The 18,434-nt window shown below is 41.2% G+C and overlaps 1 protein-coding gene across 2 annotated transcripts in view; it reads left to right on the forward strand.

The window, feature by feature from the left end:
- Positions 1-909: 909 nt before the first annotated feature.
- DCTN4 (dynactin subunit 4) overlaps positions 910-18,434 on the forward strand; it is a 28,726-nt gene continuing 11,201 nt past the window's right edge. The window contains exons 1-7 of one of the 2 annotated variants that reach the window (XM_020809958.3): positions 910-1,147; positions 10,297-10,367; positions 11,126-11,304; positions 12,702-12,745; positions 15,700-15,807; positions 16,464-16,484; positions 17,910-17,983. In XM_020809958.3, coding sequence (XP_020665617.1) covers positions 1,013-1,147; positions 10,297-10,367; positions 11,126-11,304; positions 12,702-12,745; positions 15,700-15,807; positions 16,464-16,484; positions 17,910-17,983 — 632 coding nt within the window. In that variant the 5' untranslated portion in view covers positions 910-1,012. The remainder of the gene's footprint in view (positions 1,148-10,296; positions 10,368-11,125; positions 11,305-12,701; positions 12,746-15,699; positions 15,808-16,463; positions 16,485-17,909; positions 17,984-18,434) is intronic. The other variant, XM_020809959.3, reaches the window with a different exon arrangement.

The raw sequence follows: 18,434 nt of genomic DNA on the forward strand, positions 1-18,434 counted from the left end.
ACGTTTGTTTTTGCCCAATATACTAGCACAAAATAACATGTCTAAAACTATCTCTGGTGAGTTTGCATGAGAAAGCATGGATTTGAACTCAGGTCACCTGTATGTGTCCTAGTCTGCCCTTCTATCTACCATAGTGGGTAAAGGGCCTCAGAAGAACCATGACACCTATTCTGAAGTCAAAAGTGACCATAGTTTGGGGAAGCATGTGCTGTCCTAGGGCTGCAACTTGGCCATCCCTGCTACATTTTTTTTATTTCTCAGAAAGGCAGGAACGAAACAAAACGAAAAAGCATTGTGGTACATCCTAATTTCAGTGGCAGCTTTCCTAGACTGTATTCGACTTCTTCACATACGACTCTGCCTTTGTGTTCCCTGAATAACCCAGTGGCTTGCCTGGTGAGTTGCTAAAGTCCTGAAAAATAACTCTTTTAAGCTCTGTCTGTGCCTATTTCCTTGTCAAGAAGAGCTGCTCCGCCAATCTGTTCCTTATGGAAGGTAGAGTTCTCCGGCTCACAAAAGCTTGTGCCACAACTATGAAACCTTCGAAAATGTCACAGTGCATTTCCTACACACGTTTAGTTTAAAAGCCGCCTCGATTTTTTTTTTTTAAGGAGAAAGGCGAGGTAAAAAAATATTTTAAATCAGTCAGTCCATCGCTACTGTCAAGTCTGAGCAGAATCTTGAAAACATTAACAATAACACTTTGCCTTTCCACTAAAACGTAGCACCCAAGGTAGCACACAAACCTTTTAAAAGACTACATACAGCCGCTACCCAACGGGGTCCTACCCTTCTGCATGCTATTCTTTTATATACCCTCTCCTTCTAAGGCCCCCTCATAGATTAATGAAGTTGGCGTCCCGCCATTGGACGAGCAACGCCCACTCAGCGGGCCCACGTGGCTCCAGAGAAGGAGGTTTTTTAACTGCTTCCGGGTCACGTGCCGGAAGTAGAGAGGGCAGGGTGCGGCGGTAGCTGAGAGAAGAGGCTGGTCTGGTCCTTTCTTTGCAAGATGGCTTCGCTGCTACAGTCTGAGCGTGTCTTGTACTTGGTGCGCGGCGAAAAGGACATCCGAATGCCGCTCTCGCAACTCTACTTCTGCCGTTACTGCAGCGAGCTGCGGTCCCTCGAGTGCGTCTCTCATGAGGTAAACTGCGGGGGGGGGGGGGTGAGAGGAGCGGGCGGGGCGGGAGAAAGCGGCAGGAGAACAAGGGAGGACCGCAGCACGCTTCTCGAGTGCCTATTGGCCGCTGGAGGTGCCGCTCACCATTCTTGTTTATCCCGTTGGCTAGCAGAGATTATTTTTTTCAGGCGCTGCTCTGATTGGTTCCTGTGCGTGGCTTTCGAGCCTTGGTGTCTTGATTGGAGCGCGTGCCGTTCTGTCAGTGTTGTTTCTCGCTTTATTGGACAATATGGAGCGAAATGGGATTGTCATCCTGGACCTCGGCAGCTAGGCTGGGTTTAGGGCAAAGGGATGCCTGTAGCATCTTCATTTACATTTTAAAAAGAACTCTCCCTTCCCAAGTTTTGCAGCGCCGCCTTAATGGAAGCGTTCTGAAAAGTTTCCTTGTAACCTTTTTTTAAAAAATGTATCAGCGATATTACCCAAGTGTGCTTTTTTAAATGCCCATTTTAATTGAATAAATTCTCCCCCTTTCCCTCTAATCTGCAAAGAAGGAATCTCTGCTCCCAGTATTATTACATTGACATAACTCTTATGTAAACCATGTTATTCAAGCTTATGGGGACCCTTTCCCAAATACTCAGTTGCTTCGCATAGCATCCTGTTATGGTGATAGGAACCTTGTCAGTTGCTCTGCTCTTGAGAAGGAGAGTTATGTCCACAAAGTAATCTGTAATTACCCTTCCATTTCCTCAGTAGTGGTGCATGGTGCAGCTGTGATCCTATTTATATGAGATCATCCAGTGCAGTATAGTTGATAGAGGGACAGACCAGGACTCGGGAAACCTGGATTCAGATCCCCATCCAGGGGGGATGGAATTCATAGAACCACTCCTTTAAATTTCTCATTTATCTTGAAAGCCCTATTAGGGTTGATGTAAGTTGGTTCTGACTTGAATGCACATAACACATTGTTGCAGGAGCTGGAAAATGTATCTGCCCAGGCATTCTCAGGTCCTGTTATAGTGGAACCGCTGCATTTAGTCCTACCCTCATTTTGCTTGCTTTTTATGTAATACAAAATGTCATTTTCAGTCTTCATCTTGCTTGGATGTGTATGGTGATTGATATTGTTGCCCTTGGTTTTAAAAATGATTTGCCATATCCAAGGCACAAAATCAGTTATGGTTACAATGTGGCACTTCCGTATACTAATAGTTAAGGAGATAGCTTTCTCCCTCATAAAAGTATGTTCTGTGTTAATACAATGAATCTGAAATGTGGTACTACTTTACACAACACCTAGTCAAACTGTGGAATTCACCTAGATAATGGCTTCCACGTTGGATGGCTCTAAAGAGGGAATTAGACATTGAGGATAAAGCTATTGGTGATTGTGTACTACATTGAGGGGTACATGCAGTATGCTGCTGAATGCCAGTTGTGGAGAAACATAAGTCAGGTCAGTTGCCTTTGTGTCAAGATAGGGAGCTTCCTATAGGCATTTGTTTGGCTGTTGGGAAATATAACACTGGACCAGATAGGCAATTGGACTGCTTGACCATGGCTTTCTGTATGTTCTTACGATTCAAATAGGTTCCCTCATAGATTAATGAAGTTGGAAGGGGCCTATAAGGCCATCAGGTCCAACCTCCTGTTCAGTGCAGGAATACAAATCAAAGGATATGTGCTAGGTGGTTGTCTAAATTTCTCTTGAATGTCTCCAGTGTTGGAGTATTCACCACCTCTCAAAGTAATTAATTTCACTGCCATACTGTTTTAAAAGTTAGGAAATTTTTCCTGATATTCAGCCCAAATCTGGCTTCCTGTAACTTGGGCCCAATGTTGCGTGTCCTGCTCTCTGGGATGATTGAGAACAAAGATATGAGTACCTTTCAAGTGTTTGAAAAATGTGAACATATCTCCCCTCAGTCTTCTTTTCTCAAGGCTAAAGATGCTCAGTTGTTTCAGTCTTTCCTCATAGGACATGGTTTGCAGCCCCTTGATCATCCTTATTGCCCTCCTCTGAACTTGTTAGTGCAGCCTGAAATAGTAAGGTATTCCTTGACTGGTTGTTGTGAGTTTTTCAGGCTCTTTGGCCGTGTTTTGAAGATTGTTCTTCCCAACGTTTCGCCAGTCTCTGTGGCTGGCATCTTCAGATGACAGGAGTGGCACTACTCCTGTCCTCTGAAGATGCCAGCCACAGAGACTGGCGAAATGTTAGGAAGAACAACCTTCAGAACATGGCCAAAGAGCCCGAAAAACCCACAAGAACCATTAGAACCCGCCATAAAAGCCTTCGTGAATATATTCCTTGACTATTTGCTTATCAATCTCTAGCTGCAATCATGTCCCTTCCACTTGCACTTCACAATTGTCTTGAGGGCCGTTGTCTGTCCTTTGGGAAAAGACTGAGCTAAAATAGGAATTGAGCACTTCTGCCTTTTCTTTGTTGTCTGTTATCATTTTTCCATTTCCATTGAGTAGCTGAGCAGCTGTTCCTTTTCTTTGTCCTTTGCTATGACACACCTGAAGAATGCTTTTTCGTTGCTTTTAGTGTCTCTAGCTAACCTCAGCTCATTCTCAGCTTTTGCTCTCCTAATGTCATCCTTGCACTTCCTTGCTACTTGTCTGTACTCTTCCTTTGTGGTCCGGCCTTCTTTACACTTCCTATACATGTCCTTTTTTGTTTTCGGGTCCTTCATGAGCTTTTTGTGAAGCCACACTGACCTTTTTTTTTTTTTTTTTTGGCTGTCTTCCAACTTTTTTACTTGTTGGAATTGTTTGGGGAGGGGTCTTTAGGATTTCCTTATTTAGAAACTCCTATGCTTCTTGGGCTCCTTTTCTTGTTAGGATCTCCTGCCATGGGACCTTACTTATACTTATTCCAAGTTTATTAAAACTGTTTTTTTTTAAATCCAGCATGTATGTGTGGCTACACTTTGCTTTCATTTCCTTTGAAACTGAGAATTTTAGTAGAACTCTCAGAGTTCCCCTTACTGCCACTTCTTCCTTCAAGCCATTTCTATTGGTTAGCATAAAGTCAAGTGTAGCTATTCCTCTAGTTTCTTTCTACACTTTTTGTAGGAGGAAATTACCAGCCACACATGTCAGGAACTTCTTGGAAGGGCCATACTTGGCAGAATTTGCCTCCCAACAGATATCAGGATAATTGAAATCTCCCATCACTACTACATTGTGTCTCTTTAAATCCTTGCAATGCGTTTTTCAAAAGTTTCATCTGCGTACTCTCCTTGATTGTGTGGTCAGTAGTAGACTCAAACTACCATGCTCCTTTTGTTTTTTGCCCCATCTACATTCATCCTGATTCACTCAATTGGACAGCAAATCTTTTCCTCCTGTATTTCTGGGCAGGAATGTGTATTTTTTTACATATACAGTGGTGCCTTGCATTGCGACATTAATTCGTTCCAGTGAAATCGCTGCTAAATGAAAACGTCGCAATGCGAAAATAAAAAGCCCATAGAAACGCATTAAAACGTGATTAATACGTTCCTATGGGCTTAAAACTCACCGTTCAGCGAAGAGCCTCCATAGCGTGGCCATTTTTGCTGCCTGTTAAGCGAGGAATCGTCCCAGAAAACAGCAGGCGGCCATTTTGAAACCGCTTATCAGCTGTTAAAAAAGCATTTCTTTGCCATGATCGGTTCCCCAAGCAGGGAACCGATCATGGCAAAGCGAAATTCCACCGCCAGCCAGCCCAGGACGATGCCCGGTCTCCTTGGCGGGGCTGTCCCGGGGCGCAGATGTTGCCCACACTGCTCGGGCCGTGGGGCCTCTCTCTCCAGGGGCCGGGCTCCTCTGGCTCTCCTCAGCGCTCCCAAAACCCAGCGAGCCTTTCCAGGGCCGGCCCCGCAGACAGGGCATCGGCTGCCCAAGGTGCTCGGCTCCGGCCTCTGCCTCCGCCCCCCTCCTGCCCGCGGCGCCCGGCGGGTTGACGTGGACACGGTCGCGCTTCCCAGGTGCCGCTAGGAAGGCCTCTGGAGTTTGTCCGCCTTGGACGTCGAGCGGTGGGAGGAGGGCTCGGAGGCAGGCAGCCGCCCGGGGTGGGAAGGGGCGCGCCACCCACCACCAGCCAGCCAACCCCGGACGATGCCCGGTCTCCTTGGCGGGGCTCTTCCGGGGCGCAGACGGGGCGAGGAGGGGATTGCCGCGCCGGTCCCAGGTGGGCGCCTCCTCCTTTGCAGCGCCTCCCGCCACGACGGCTCTCTGGCTCGGTGCCCCAGGGGTGCGCGCGGGGATTGGGGCCAGGCCCTTCGCCCCTCCTTCTGGCGATCAGCTGTTTAAAAAGCATTGCTTTGCCATGATCGGTTCCCCAAGCAGAGAACCGATCATGGCAAAGCGAAATTCCACCGCCAACCAGCCGCGGACAATGCCCGGTCTCCTTGGTGGGGCTCTCCCAGGGCACAGACGGGGTGAGGAGGGGGTCCCTGGCATGCCCCCCCGTCCAGCCGCTGCTGCTCTGATCCTGGTCCTGAGTGGGCGCTTCCTCCTTTGCAGCACCTCCCGCCATGACAGCTCTCTGGCTCGGCGCCTCGGGTGCGCGCAGGGATCGGGGCAGGTCCTTCGCCCCTCCTTCCGCCGATCAGCTGTTTAAAAGCATTGCTTTGCCATGATCAGTTCCCCAGGGAACCAATCATCGCAAAGCGAAATTCCCCCATAGGGAACATCACAAAGCGATCGCAAAAGTGACCATAAAATCTTCATCGCAAAGCGATTTCATCGCTATATGAAGCAATCGCTATGCGAGGCACCACTGTACTTCAACTTCATTTCCCTTTCTATTCTTTCTGGGTTTTTTGAACAATGTATATCCTTCAGTTTTGAACAATTTATATCCTTCCAGTCATGGGGGTCATCCCACCAAGTTTCAGTTATTTCTATCTAGTCATGTTTACCCTCTTGCAGAGGGCAATGGAGAACACCGTTTGTGTGTGTGATGCTTCCATGTATCTTGTCTGCATGTTTTTTTCTCTCTCTTTAAGGGAGGGAGGGGCCCCAGGCATGCATGGGGAATGCTGCTCCCAAAACCAACATTTTGTAATTGGGACAGTGATCGTTTTTTTAAAAAATCATGTGTTCATGGGGACCTCTGTGAAAAAGTAAATGGAGAATTCTACACAATTTGTACGTCAAGAATTCTTTAATATGTGAGTAGGAAATACTGTACTTGACAAAGAACAAAAGTGAGGAGGAAATATCTATTAAGAAATGGTCTATCATTCTTTGTGAATTGTTTGCTATTCAGCAGTTTGATGTAGATGCTGCTACTAAATGTCCTGTTCAAAAGCAATGCGGGTGATTTCAGCAGGAGGCATGCATCCTCCTGAGTCACTGTATAATGCTGCTCGCATAGCTGTGGGATGTAAAAGGGCAGCACCCTCCTGGAAATGCCATCTTCTTTGCTAGGGCAAAATTGACAACAGGATTTAACCATTTATTGTTCACTGTAAACCTTTGGGGAAATTTTTCTTATGTACCATATGTCAATTCCTTAAGAAGACTAATTCAGTTTGGTTCAGATGAATTTTCCAGTTATGATGAATACTGTGTTTCTGTTGTTTTTTAAAGATTTGTGGGTAGGAGTGCTTTTCTTTGACAGGGCATTTCCATCTAAGAAGAATAGACGTGGAACTTTTACATTGATCTTGTAAAGCATGGTAGACCACTCTTGAAACCTGTCACATACTCCAGCATCTCTTAGTGTTGCCATAAATCAGAAACAACTTGAAAAGACATAAGCACAGTAGGCCCTTCTTTGGTATTTAGGATTTTTTAAAAGGAAAAGTGAAGGAGTTTTAAAGGAGCACTCACCACCTTTCAAAATAATTGATTTCATTGCCATACTGCTCTAACAGAAAAGTTTGTTCTGATATTCAACTGAAATTTGGCTTCCTCTAACTTGAGCCTATTTTTGCATGTTACTTGGGGATGATTGAAAACAGATCCTGCCCCTCCTCTGTATGATAGTCTTTCAAGTACAGTATTTGAAAAGTGCTATTGTATCTCCTCTTAGTCTTCTTTTCTCAAGGCTAAACATGCCCAGTTCTTTCAGCCATTCCTCATGGGGCTTTGTTTCAACCCCCCCCCCGGATCATCCTTGTTGCCCTCCTCTGAACTTGTTCCAATTTGTTGGAATCCTTCTTGAAGTGTGGTATCCAGAACTGGATACAGTACTCAAGATGAGGCCTAACCAGTGCAAAGTAGAGGGGAACTAGTACTTTGCAAGATTTGGAGATAATACAGTGGGGTCTTGACTTGAGAACTTAATCCGTATTGGAAGGCGGTTCTCAAGTCAAAAAGTTCTCAGGTCAAATCTGCATTTCCCATAGGAATGCATTGAGAACCATTTGATCTGTATCTGCTCTTTTCCATCCATAGAAACTAATGAGAAGCTGCTATTCCGCCTTCAACCACTAGAGGGGGATATTTTGTTTCTTTTTTTCTTAGGTCAAGAAAGGTTCAGGGAAGGCAGGGAAAATACATTCCAGGCAGGACAGTACCAGGCAGTCTGAAGACTGTCTCCCAGTCCACTCTCTAAACGCTGGGAGGAGTGAGGAAGCAGACAGGCACCCTTTTCACTGGCCAACAGTTAACTGAAAGTTCACATTTTGCACTTTCCATGCCTCCCACGTGGGTTTTTTTCAGTTCTTAACTTAAATCTAAGTATGTAAGTCAAGTCAATATTTTCCTATGAGAGTGGTTCTTAAGTCAAAATGTTCTTAACTCGAGCCGTTCTTAAGTCAAGACCCCACTGTACTTCTGTTAATGCAGCATAAAATAGCATTAGCCTTTTTTCTAGCCACATCATAGTGTTGGCTCAGATTCAGCTTATGATATATGACAATTCCTAGATCCTTCTCATTCATAGTATTGCTGAGCCAGATATCTCCCATCTTGTAGCTGTGTGTTTGGTTTCTTTTCCTTAGTTGCAGTACTTTGCATTTATCCCTGTTGAATTTCATTATGTTGTTCTCAGCCCAGTGCTCAAGCCTATCTAGATCATTTTCAATTTTGTTTCTTGTCTTCCAGGGTATTAGCTATTCCACTCAGTTTTGTGTCATCTGCAAATTTGATTACCATTCTCTGCACCCCTTGATCCAGGTCATTAATAAAAATGTTGAAGAGCACTGGACCTAGGACTGAGCCCTGGGATACTCCATTTGTTTTATAATCTCTTCCAGAATTTTCCCAAGATTGGTGTCAGGCTGAATAGTCCGTAGTTCCCATCTTCTAATTGCTCAAGTTCATGTTATGCTTTAAAAAACTATATCATGTCTCACATAGGGTCTCCTCCTATTCATTTAGATATGTGATGGATATGAAGCAGTATGAGATATGTAGTCAAAGAAATGTAAGATGGAGTCAGACAGGTTCTGTGTGAAGATTGTTTGAGAGACATTGGAATGTGTTTTTCTAAGTGCCATGAGAATGTTTTTTCTGAAGATCTGTACAGCATGGTTCGAGATAGAGCTGAAGGTCCAATCAAGGGGCCTGTGGAAGACTCAACATTCTGAGCTAATTGTAGAAGAAATAAAACACCTGACTTTCATGGGAATCAAGGGAGGAGGAAAGTATTACTACCCCTTGAGGCTAACTGGCTAACAGTCAGAATTGTCAAGAAGAAGGGAGGCGTGAGAGAGTGTAGAAAATGGATGATGGTTTGAGCATGTGGCTTGAAGGAGGAGGAGAGATTCAGTTTTGTTCTGCAGTTAGATTCCATGATGAAGGGAGAGGAAGGAACTTGATTGAGAGAGGATATAAGTAAAAAAGAAAGGAGGTGGGGCTAGCCCACTGTAGCTCACCTTAGCCCAGCTTAGTAGTGTCTGTTATTTTAATGGGAAATAGTTATTTTATTTAATTGTAATAATCTTTGAATATGTTCTTTATGCTAAAGCTTAATATAATATAAACTGATTCTATGAAACTTTATTTTTCTAATAAAAATTAATTATAAAAATTTTACAAAAGGACTGGTCTCTTGAACAGCAGAGTCTGGCTAAATCCAGGAGGTGGAGAGGGCCACTGTGACGCACCCTAAGTTCCCCCGGTTTATTTCTCCACACAACCCAGGAGAAATGACACTTGTTTTCAATCCTTTCTGCCGCCATCAGAGGATTTCGCCTCACTCTATCAAATATGGTTCTTAAATCAGTGTTATTCAATCAAACAAAGTTTATTAAAGTGTTCATAAGTAAATCATATAAAGTAAATCATGGATGGACTTATTTCATTTAATCAACTGTGCTTTAGTAACATTTATATTTGCTTATGCAGAATCATGTTAATATAAGTACTATTTATTCATTTCATTTATTCATTTCTTTCTCTGTCTCTCTATCACTCTTCACTAACACAAGACTGGTCCTGACTGAAACTCTAACTGATCCCTGACTCCTAACTCATTTCTCTAACTCTCAACTCAGACTCCTTAAGGAGGCTAGGACATCACAAGATAAACAGGGTTTTATTATATGAGCATTTTTGTTCCAAAAAGCAAAATCCATAGCAGGTAGTACTTTTAACCACAAACATAATGGCTTTAACGTGTAGCCACATTTCTGTACTTACCAACCACCCATTTTCCATCTAGCAGACTGAAAGTTCTGGAGAGATGGAAAGTATACACAATGTAATGGAATTGTTAGTCATAATAAATATATTTCTTGCTTGTGGATATTGCTTTGTTCTTATGAATCAACTTGGTTATCTTTCTTTGTATATGTTATACAGAATGACATTGATATCTCAGTTGTATTTTTTGCCACTCACATTATTTTACCTATGTGGAAAAGAGAGGAGAACAGCAATGAATAATGCCCAGACTTTGTTAGTGTTTAGGCTGCAGTTCTGCACATATTTGCCATAGACTCAGTATTGGGCTTACTTTGAGTGAAGATATTGAAAATGGCACTGTCTCAAGTTTGATATATTGGAATAAGACAATGCCTCCACCTGAAAATTCAAGTTCTCATTTTGGATGTCTTCATGGAGTTCTGAATCTGGGTGCCCATGTTTCTATGGTGGCTGGTAGTGCCAGCTGTATATATTTTGGTTATGTCTGATTTGGTCATGATGATGTATGCAAAATTAGTTCTTACCTAATGCCCAAGAGTGAAGAAGCCTTTTGTTTTGTTTTGGCTTTTCTTTAGGTGGATTCTCACTACTGCCCCAGTTGCTTGGAAAATATGCCATCAGCTGAAGCCAAGCTGAAGAAGAATAGGTAAGATTACATATGGGGCCTGAAATTCCCTTTCCTTCCTTTGTGCTCTTGTCTTCGTATAACCTATTTGCACATTTGTTTCATTTCTAATACTGTACCTTATTAAGAGGATGAAATAATTTTGAGTATTCTTGCCATTGAATTTTATTTCCAGTACAGACTCATTGGGATGAGTCATTTCCCTTTGTGTGTTTGCCCTCTGCTTGTATTCGCTTTTGCTTATTGCAAATCTGACTGTGCTCTATAAAAGTTATCATAGCTCACACTTGAATATAAGGCTATTCATTTGCTTTCCTGATGTATTTGGTGTGATTTTTTTAATGAATGTACATAGATAATGTGGTACAGCTTTTGAATGTTATTCTTCAGATTGTTCTGACATAAATTTTGGTTATTGATTTTTTCCTCATGTGTAAATGCTTCAGGATGCTTGATGTTTTTCATTTTTGTATGCAGAATTGAAAGTTTACCTGTAGCAGCTTTTCTGCCATTTTCACAAAGGCAAATCCCCTGCATATTTTGGAGTGATTTTTTTCAAGTGCTATCTTTCTTAATGAATATTTCTAATACAAATTGTTCTACAGTTTCTAATTTATAAAGCACAGCATCAAGACACTTGAACTCCCAAGTTAAAGCACTGAAGTGTATATCACTAATATATCACTGCCTTGAGTGTCCTTATTAGGAGAAAGGTAGCCTATAAATGAGATGAATAAATAAACTAATATAGAATTTCATACTGGAATATTCTCATTCAGGTGTGCTAACTGTTTTGATTGCCCATGCTGTATGCACACACTCTCTACACGAGCAACAAGCATCCCTGCTCCTCTCCCTGATGATCCAGCAAAGACTACAATGAAGAAGGCTTACTATCTGGCCTGTGGCTTTTGCCGCTGGACTTCAAGAGACGTTGGCATGGCAGATAAATCAGTTGGTGAGTGGCATTGTTCATAAGATGAAAGTTGCATGTTGTGTACACAGTTGAAAGCTAGAATGATATTTTATCTTAATTCAGTGCTAAGAATGATCAAGACAGGACTTGTGAAAGTGGGAGAAGGGACTCATGAAAATGGAATGGGGACTAGCCTACATGGATAAATCTGCCCTTTGGTGGGAAAGTCTTTCCTTTCCCACCAAAGGGCAGATTTAGGCCTGGAATTGGAATGAAGGCTGTTTTTTTTTCACAGAAAAGTTAGAACTGGGATCAGAAAGCCAGTCTTCTAGGGAGTGCTATTTCTTTCATTCATTGGGGATAAAGGTGTAGTCCATATGTGCTGCTAAAAAAGTCCATTCGCAGCAATGTAAGAAGTGTCCAGCTGGATCAGACCAAGGCTTAAATAGCTTGACAGTATGTTCACACAGTGGTCAGCTGAAGGTCTATAAAGCAGGGCGTGAATTCAGTAGCAGCCTCCTACTTATGCTTTACTTAATCTTACTGCTTCTGTTCTGGAACGTAAAGGGGTTGAAACATTTTCATCAGTCAGCTCTTCATATTGTCTGAAGGGAACTGAGCCCAGCTTATTTCCCTTCAGTCAGCACAATTGAATACCCTGTCCTAGTGCCTCCAAGGCTAGCACTTATATATTGCCATCTTCTGGTGGGAGAGAACTGTACACGAGAAACATCCATTAGGGACATGGATGTGGGTGAAAAGGCAAGGAAGTAATCCTGCTCCTGCTTTTCTGCAGGAGTTGATAGTTCTCCGCTGTAGATGGAGAATCACACCAATTTAGAAGAAAACCCTAATTTTTCATACCATGACAAATTGATATGCATTTACCTTCTGTTTTTCTTGTTTATACTTTTAGAGTACATCTGAGAGTACCTACAGTGTTTTTCTCCTTACATGCTAGAGAACTCTTTGTGCCTAATTCTTCTCCTGCCCCTAATAACCTTCTGTAAATCTCTGCCTCCAGCTATTTATCTACTCTTTTTCCTCATATGGGTTCTAAAACCCAAAAAGGTCTGACTGGTAGAATAAAGATCAGGGAGAAGAAGCATTTATATAGAATAATTGGAAAGTTCAAAATGGGATTACGTCATTCTTATCTTCCAGTCATCTGCAAATACTTCTCCTGCCCCTAATTCATGTTAAACAAGGAAGACAAAACCAGGAAGCACATGTTTGCTAGTGTGTAATGCAGTTCTTGTACCTGCTTCAGGAAATGCAGGAGAAGGTAAAGCCCACAGTGTTTTGCAATTTGATACTAAATATACCCCAAGTACTGCTTGATATGGAAGAAAAGTCAGCAATAATTTTGGATATATTTTACCTTGTTTATCCAAACTTGACCATCCTCTTCCTTTAAATTATTTTTGTTTGTATTGCAGCCAGTGGAGGTTGGCAGGAGCCAGAGAATCCTCATACTCAAAAGGTAACTGGAGAAAATGTTTATGTTTAAATACAATAGCTTGCAAAATAAGAGTTTGGCATTTTGCATCCAGTGCCTACCACTGATTCACAGAAGAAATGTTGACCAAGATTGGATCAATTTTGAGAGGATGAGTCTTGCATGGTTAGAGAAGGCAGCATCTTTCCCCTGCTGACTTAACAGTATAGTGTTAAACAGGGACTGGAAATGAAAATAAATTGAGGAAATTGTGCCAAGTACTCCTAATATTTTTTCACCACAGGTAATCTTTGAGGTACTACTTCCTGTATTGATTTGGTTACATCCAGATTTACAGTTTGGATTAGAAGTGATCAGTATAAGGACTGATGTACACATTCTATTTCTTCTGTAAGCAGATTACTGACCATTGCTCAGGCCAGGGAATCTCCTCATTCCCACTGTACTGCATTGACTTTTGTCTTTCTGCATGGGAGCACTATTGATCAGGGATGTGCGCATCAAGAACTTTTGTTTCATTTTGTTTCATTTTGTTTCATTTTGTTTCATTTTGTAACATGTTCACTTGTTTCATGTACTGATCATTTCATATTAGAAGGACCAGCTATTTTGTGTTGTTTCTTTTTGTTTTTCCCATTTGCTGTTTTTTGGTGTTAATAGTCCAAAAACCTTAATGAACCCTGAACCTATTCCAAAATAGTGGGGGCAGGGTAACAGAGAATCAATCTAATCCCAAAACAGGCAGCAGTAGAACTAACAGTAACAAGCACAAAACCAAGCAATCCCAGTAAAAATCTCTACAGTATGCACTTTAACAGAACACGTATTAAATTAACCAAATGTAAACGACACTTTAAACAAAAACAGGGAAAGTATGTATGCATGCACACACAAAATAGCAAAACAAAATACAGTGGTGCCTCGCATAGCGATCGCTCTGTATAGTGAGGAAATCGCTTTGCGATGGACTTTTTGCCATCGCAAAAGCGATCGCTTTGCGATGGTCCCTAGGGGGAAAATTTCCTTTGCGATGATCGCAGGGAAGCGATCATCGCAAAGCCCCCATTTTCGGCCAGCTGATTGGCAGTTTCAAAATGGCCACTGGGTAAACAAAATGGCCGCCCGCTGTTTTCAGGCACAGATACCTCGCTTTAGAGGCACCAAAAATGGCGGCGCTATGGAGGATCTTCGCTTAAAGGTGAGTTTTTAGCCCATAGGAACGCATTAATCACGTTTTAATGCGTTTCTATGGGCTTTTTATTTTCGGTTAACGATGTTATCGTTAGCAGCGATTTTTTTTCTGCACGGATTAACATCGCTAAGCGAGGCACCACTGTATACATGCAGCCCTCTCTCCCAAAAACCAAGGGTGAGCAAGCAAAGTTAAAAAATGCAATCAAAGCTTTCCCAAACCAAAACAGCTAGAATATGGAGAGGGTTTTTTGCTCTCCTGGCACTTGATGCCTTCCTTTTCTTCTCTTCTTTGAGTCTAATATAGGAGTAGGCAAGCAGCAAAAATATCCCCAATCCCCAACTTCAAAGAAAAAAGGAAAGGGACAAACAAAAAGTCAGCATAAGATGGAGGGCACTAGGAGGGATGTAGCACACTCACACAAAAAATGAGTGGAGTGAAGCAACGAAAGCATTCCTCCTGTTTCCTACCAGTCCAGGCCATTTTATAGGTTTAAAATTTCACACACTAGGCATTCTGGTTAGCTGCTGACAGCAGCTGTTGTAACACTGATTGTTGAAGAATCAATCAGGCACTTTTACATACAGCAGGTGAAAGAAGGGCTAAACAAAAGAGGAAAATAAAGACACAAATAATTTTTGTACCCTTCTTTTGTTAAAACAAATCTTTTGTTTTTAAGACATTCTTTTTTTGGAAATCAGAGACAACAAAAAGGACCTTTTTCTTTGGTTTTTCATTCATCCTGAAATGAAAGACCCCTCACTATTACTGATAGAGTATATTCCCCTGAGCAGAGTAGTCATGAATGAAACCCCTTCCTCTTCAATCCTTTCTACTGTTAGCCTGAGCCAGACTTTGCACTATATGATGTGGCTTGCCTCCATATGAAAGAAGCATATGATGTCATTCACGTTTCATTAGTTAAAATCCTGTTGACCATCAGAAGAGAGCATAATAAAACAGGCACTAGCTTCCTATGATCTCTACTGCTCAGGTGGTGTTTGTGGAGCAGATTTCTGCTTGTGTAAAGAGGTAGTAGGTACTTTCTTGTGCAAGCTTTGTAGTTATTCTACTCATGCAGTGATCCATTGCACACGTGGAATAACCAAATAGGATTCTACTTCGTGTCTTTTTTTAAAAAAATGCTATGCTTGGCAGCTATTTTCCAGAAAGGCTGCTCATAGCACTGATAAGGCTAACTGAATGGCTTCCTTATTACTTTTTCTTCATGGTCTCTGTTTCATACATAGAGGTTTATTTCCCATTATAAGATTGCTGGGGCAAGGCATGCTCCAGAAAGTGCTCTTCCATCTGGCCTTGGTGGTGTCACTCAGATTCTTGAACTGAGTAAACTCAAGTGATGCAGATCAGGAATTGATGGATTTGGTCACCTCTATACATAATATGGCATGTTGAAAAAGCAGATGAGAGAAATTTGTTTTTTTTTTTTAATGTAATGAAATCCTCAGGTTTGGTTTCTACTGATTAAAAATGAGTAATTGGTCACATCAGTAAAAATGATTATACTGTATGAGTATAATGTCAGTGTTTCAACACTAAATGTTGGTTAAAGAACATCCTCTAACAAATAAGAGAATAATAGGCTTGGGAGAGGAATATAACAGATCTTACCTTAAATTCAATGGTAGGAAAGTTAATAAATTTAGGATAAAGGGTGGAAAGGAGGGCTGCTGCATGCCTCAAAATTAATATCTGCTATAAAATATATACCTTTTGAAGAATTCCTTCTTATTCTGTGTTTAAACGAAATTCTTTTTTTATGCAGATAAACAAGCTGGTTGAGTATTATCAACAGTTGGCTCAGAAAGAGAAGATGGAAAGGGATCGTAAAAAACTAGTTCGACGTCGACCCTACATGCCACTGGCTTTTTCGGTGAGTTAGGAAAGCAGTACAGCATTCTGGAACTCACACAATGGAAATTTTAGAAGCATACTTTTTTTTCTTCTGACTGTAACTTCTACAAAGTAAGAAAGCAAATTAAAAGGAAAAAAGAAGCACATTTCATTGGACACTTTGCAGGCCCATAGTCTTTCACAAACTTATTTCGAGCACCTGTGTATCGAAAGATTCTATAATTCTTGACAGTTTCTTAAGGGGAGAAGCTTCTGCTAGAAGAGCGGAAGCACTTATTAACTTGGAACTCTGAACTAAGTGGACTTGTACTATGGAAAGGATGAGTTGGAGCTTGCGTCCAGAGAACTGGTACTGCCTCTAGGTGACAGTGCTTCCTATTTTACCATGCTTCCTGACAGTAGCTAAATATTTTCTGGCTTAGCACACAGTCAACACAAACTTGGTATGATCTAGATATTGTGAGATTTGACTCTTACAGTTTAATTTTTAGCCATACAGCTTCTAACATTGTCATATGAAAGGCTTAATATTGCTTACCTGAATAATTTTGCATACGCTTGCTGCCTCTTGGATATCTATATAACCTGCTTGCTCTCTGCATTTGCTTTTGTCTTTATTGCTGCATTTTTCTTGTCTCCGTTGCTACCTGCTGCTAATTTGGGGGCTCTCCACAGCAACACACTATACATGTAGTGGTAAGTTCCTTCCGTTTTGTCAGTGCTAAAGCCTTTGAAACCACTAGCATTCTACTAGTATACTGTTATTTATATTCTATTCATAAATTGACCTTCAAATGTTGGTCTGTTTTAGACACTTTTAGATGATACTGGGCATATCAGGGTTTTTGGTCTATTTTCAGAGTGTAGTCTTCCTTAGTCACCCTGTGGAGTGAATGTTTTCAGGGGTAATGCAAGGGAAGTGTGTCTCCTTTGACCCTCCCAGACAGCAGCTGTAGTGATTATTAGCCATGACATCTTTGAGATATCTGATAATTAAGTACCTGCTGGTGGCCCGTCTAGATTGTTGGATTGTGATGAATATGAGGCTGCATTGGAAGATGGTTTAGAAACATCATTTGGTGCAGAATGAAACAGACTACTCATCAAGGGTCAATTTAAGCCATTACTATGATAATGTTTGTGGGTCTGGCAGCCATATTTTCATCACCAGCCCCAAAATATCCATTTCTAGTTTTGCTATGTGATTTTTAATTTGTGTATTTTTTTAAATTATTTATTTATTTATTTATTTTGGTGGTTGGAGGTACATTTCTGGTCTTGCAGGTGGATTTGTGTCCAACTTTCATATATATATTTATATTCATATTGTTTGAATCTATATTTATATATGCAGAGATAACTTTGCTCATGCAACAATTGGCAGTGCAATGTGTGATCAGAATACTTTGTTGATGACCTTGGTTGCTGCTAAGGAATGCTAACAAAGTGTTGTTGGCAAGAGACATTCCTTCTTTCTTCTAGGGGCTATGATCCCTGGTCTTATGACAGCTCTCGACTTCCATAATATTCATCCAGTTACAGCTCTGCTTCAATTTCAAATATGTGTTTCTCTATTGAAAAATATGGCTGTTTGCTGAAGAAAAACTATATTCATTGTTTGTTGGAAATTAACAATCTTAACTTTTGTTATTTTCTATAAAAGCTTGGTAACAATTTCATGCGTGGTAACTTGTCCGTGGGTACCTAAATTTGATGGCAGTTAAAACAAGATGTAAGCAAATTTAGTTTCACGTCACTATCATAACTCAGTATCTGTGTGGCCATGAAAACACATTTTCTCCCAGTATGTCAACAGTAATATTCTGAACTAAGAACCTTGGCCATAAAGTGGATTACAAATGTTAGCATAAAATCAAAATAGTTTTAAGTGAACTTTTTTAAAAGGAATGGCTCAACTGGCATGGTGCTCTTCTTTTCCACTTCTAAAAAGTATTTGTTTCACTTCACTAAACTACCAAAAATTGAGCTGAATAGAAGAAAACACTATTTGCAGTTTCTTTTTTCATATTTGAGTCATCATATAAGGTCAGCTGTTGAAATAAGTGTGCAGATCTGTTTTCTACTAATAGGTCTGTCTTTTTGCATATTTTTGTTTCATAGGATAAATATGGCCTTGGAACCAGGCTCCAGCGTCAGAGACCTGGAGCGCCCATCAGTGCCCTTACTGGACTATCGTGAGTACAAAGACCCTCTTTTGAGTCTGGATGAGTGTGCAGTGTTGGTGGTGTCACTTACAGCAGGATCACAAATTATGTTTCACTTGCTATGAGAATAATTTATTCCTCTCAAGATTGACAGGAGGTCTTCTCCTCTGTACCTTCCATTTAGGAGGTTCCCAAAGTGGTCTATATGGACCCTCGGGGGTCGATTTTGACTTGCAAGGGGTCCACATCAGAGAGAGAAAAAATTGGGGGTGCACGAGATGTAAATGGTCTATGTGAGCAGATCCCATTAGGCAGATCATAATATGTAGGCGATCCATAATTACACCAAACACAGATTCTGTGTACATAATATTTCATAATATTATTTAATTAGATACTATGTACTATCGGTATTGTGGTGTGCTACATTCATGTGTAAGTTCATAAAATTATTGGTAAAGTTTTATGGTAAATGTCAATG

The sequence above is a fragment of the Pogona vitticeps genome, chromosome 2, assembly GCF_051106095.1.
Source record: "Pogona vitticeps strain Pit_001003342236 chromosome 2, PviZW2.1, whole genome shotgun sequence".
NCBI classification, from domain to species: Eukaryota; Metazoa; Chordata; class Lepidosauria; order Squamata; family Agamidae; genus Pogona; species Pogona vitticeps.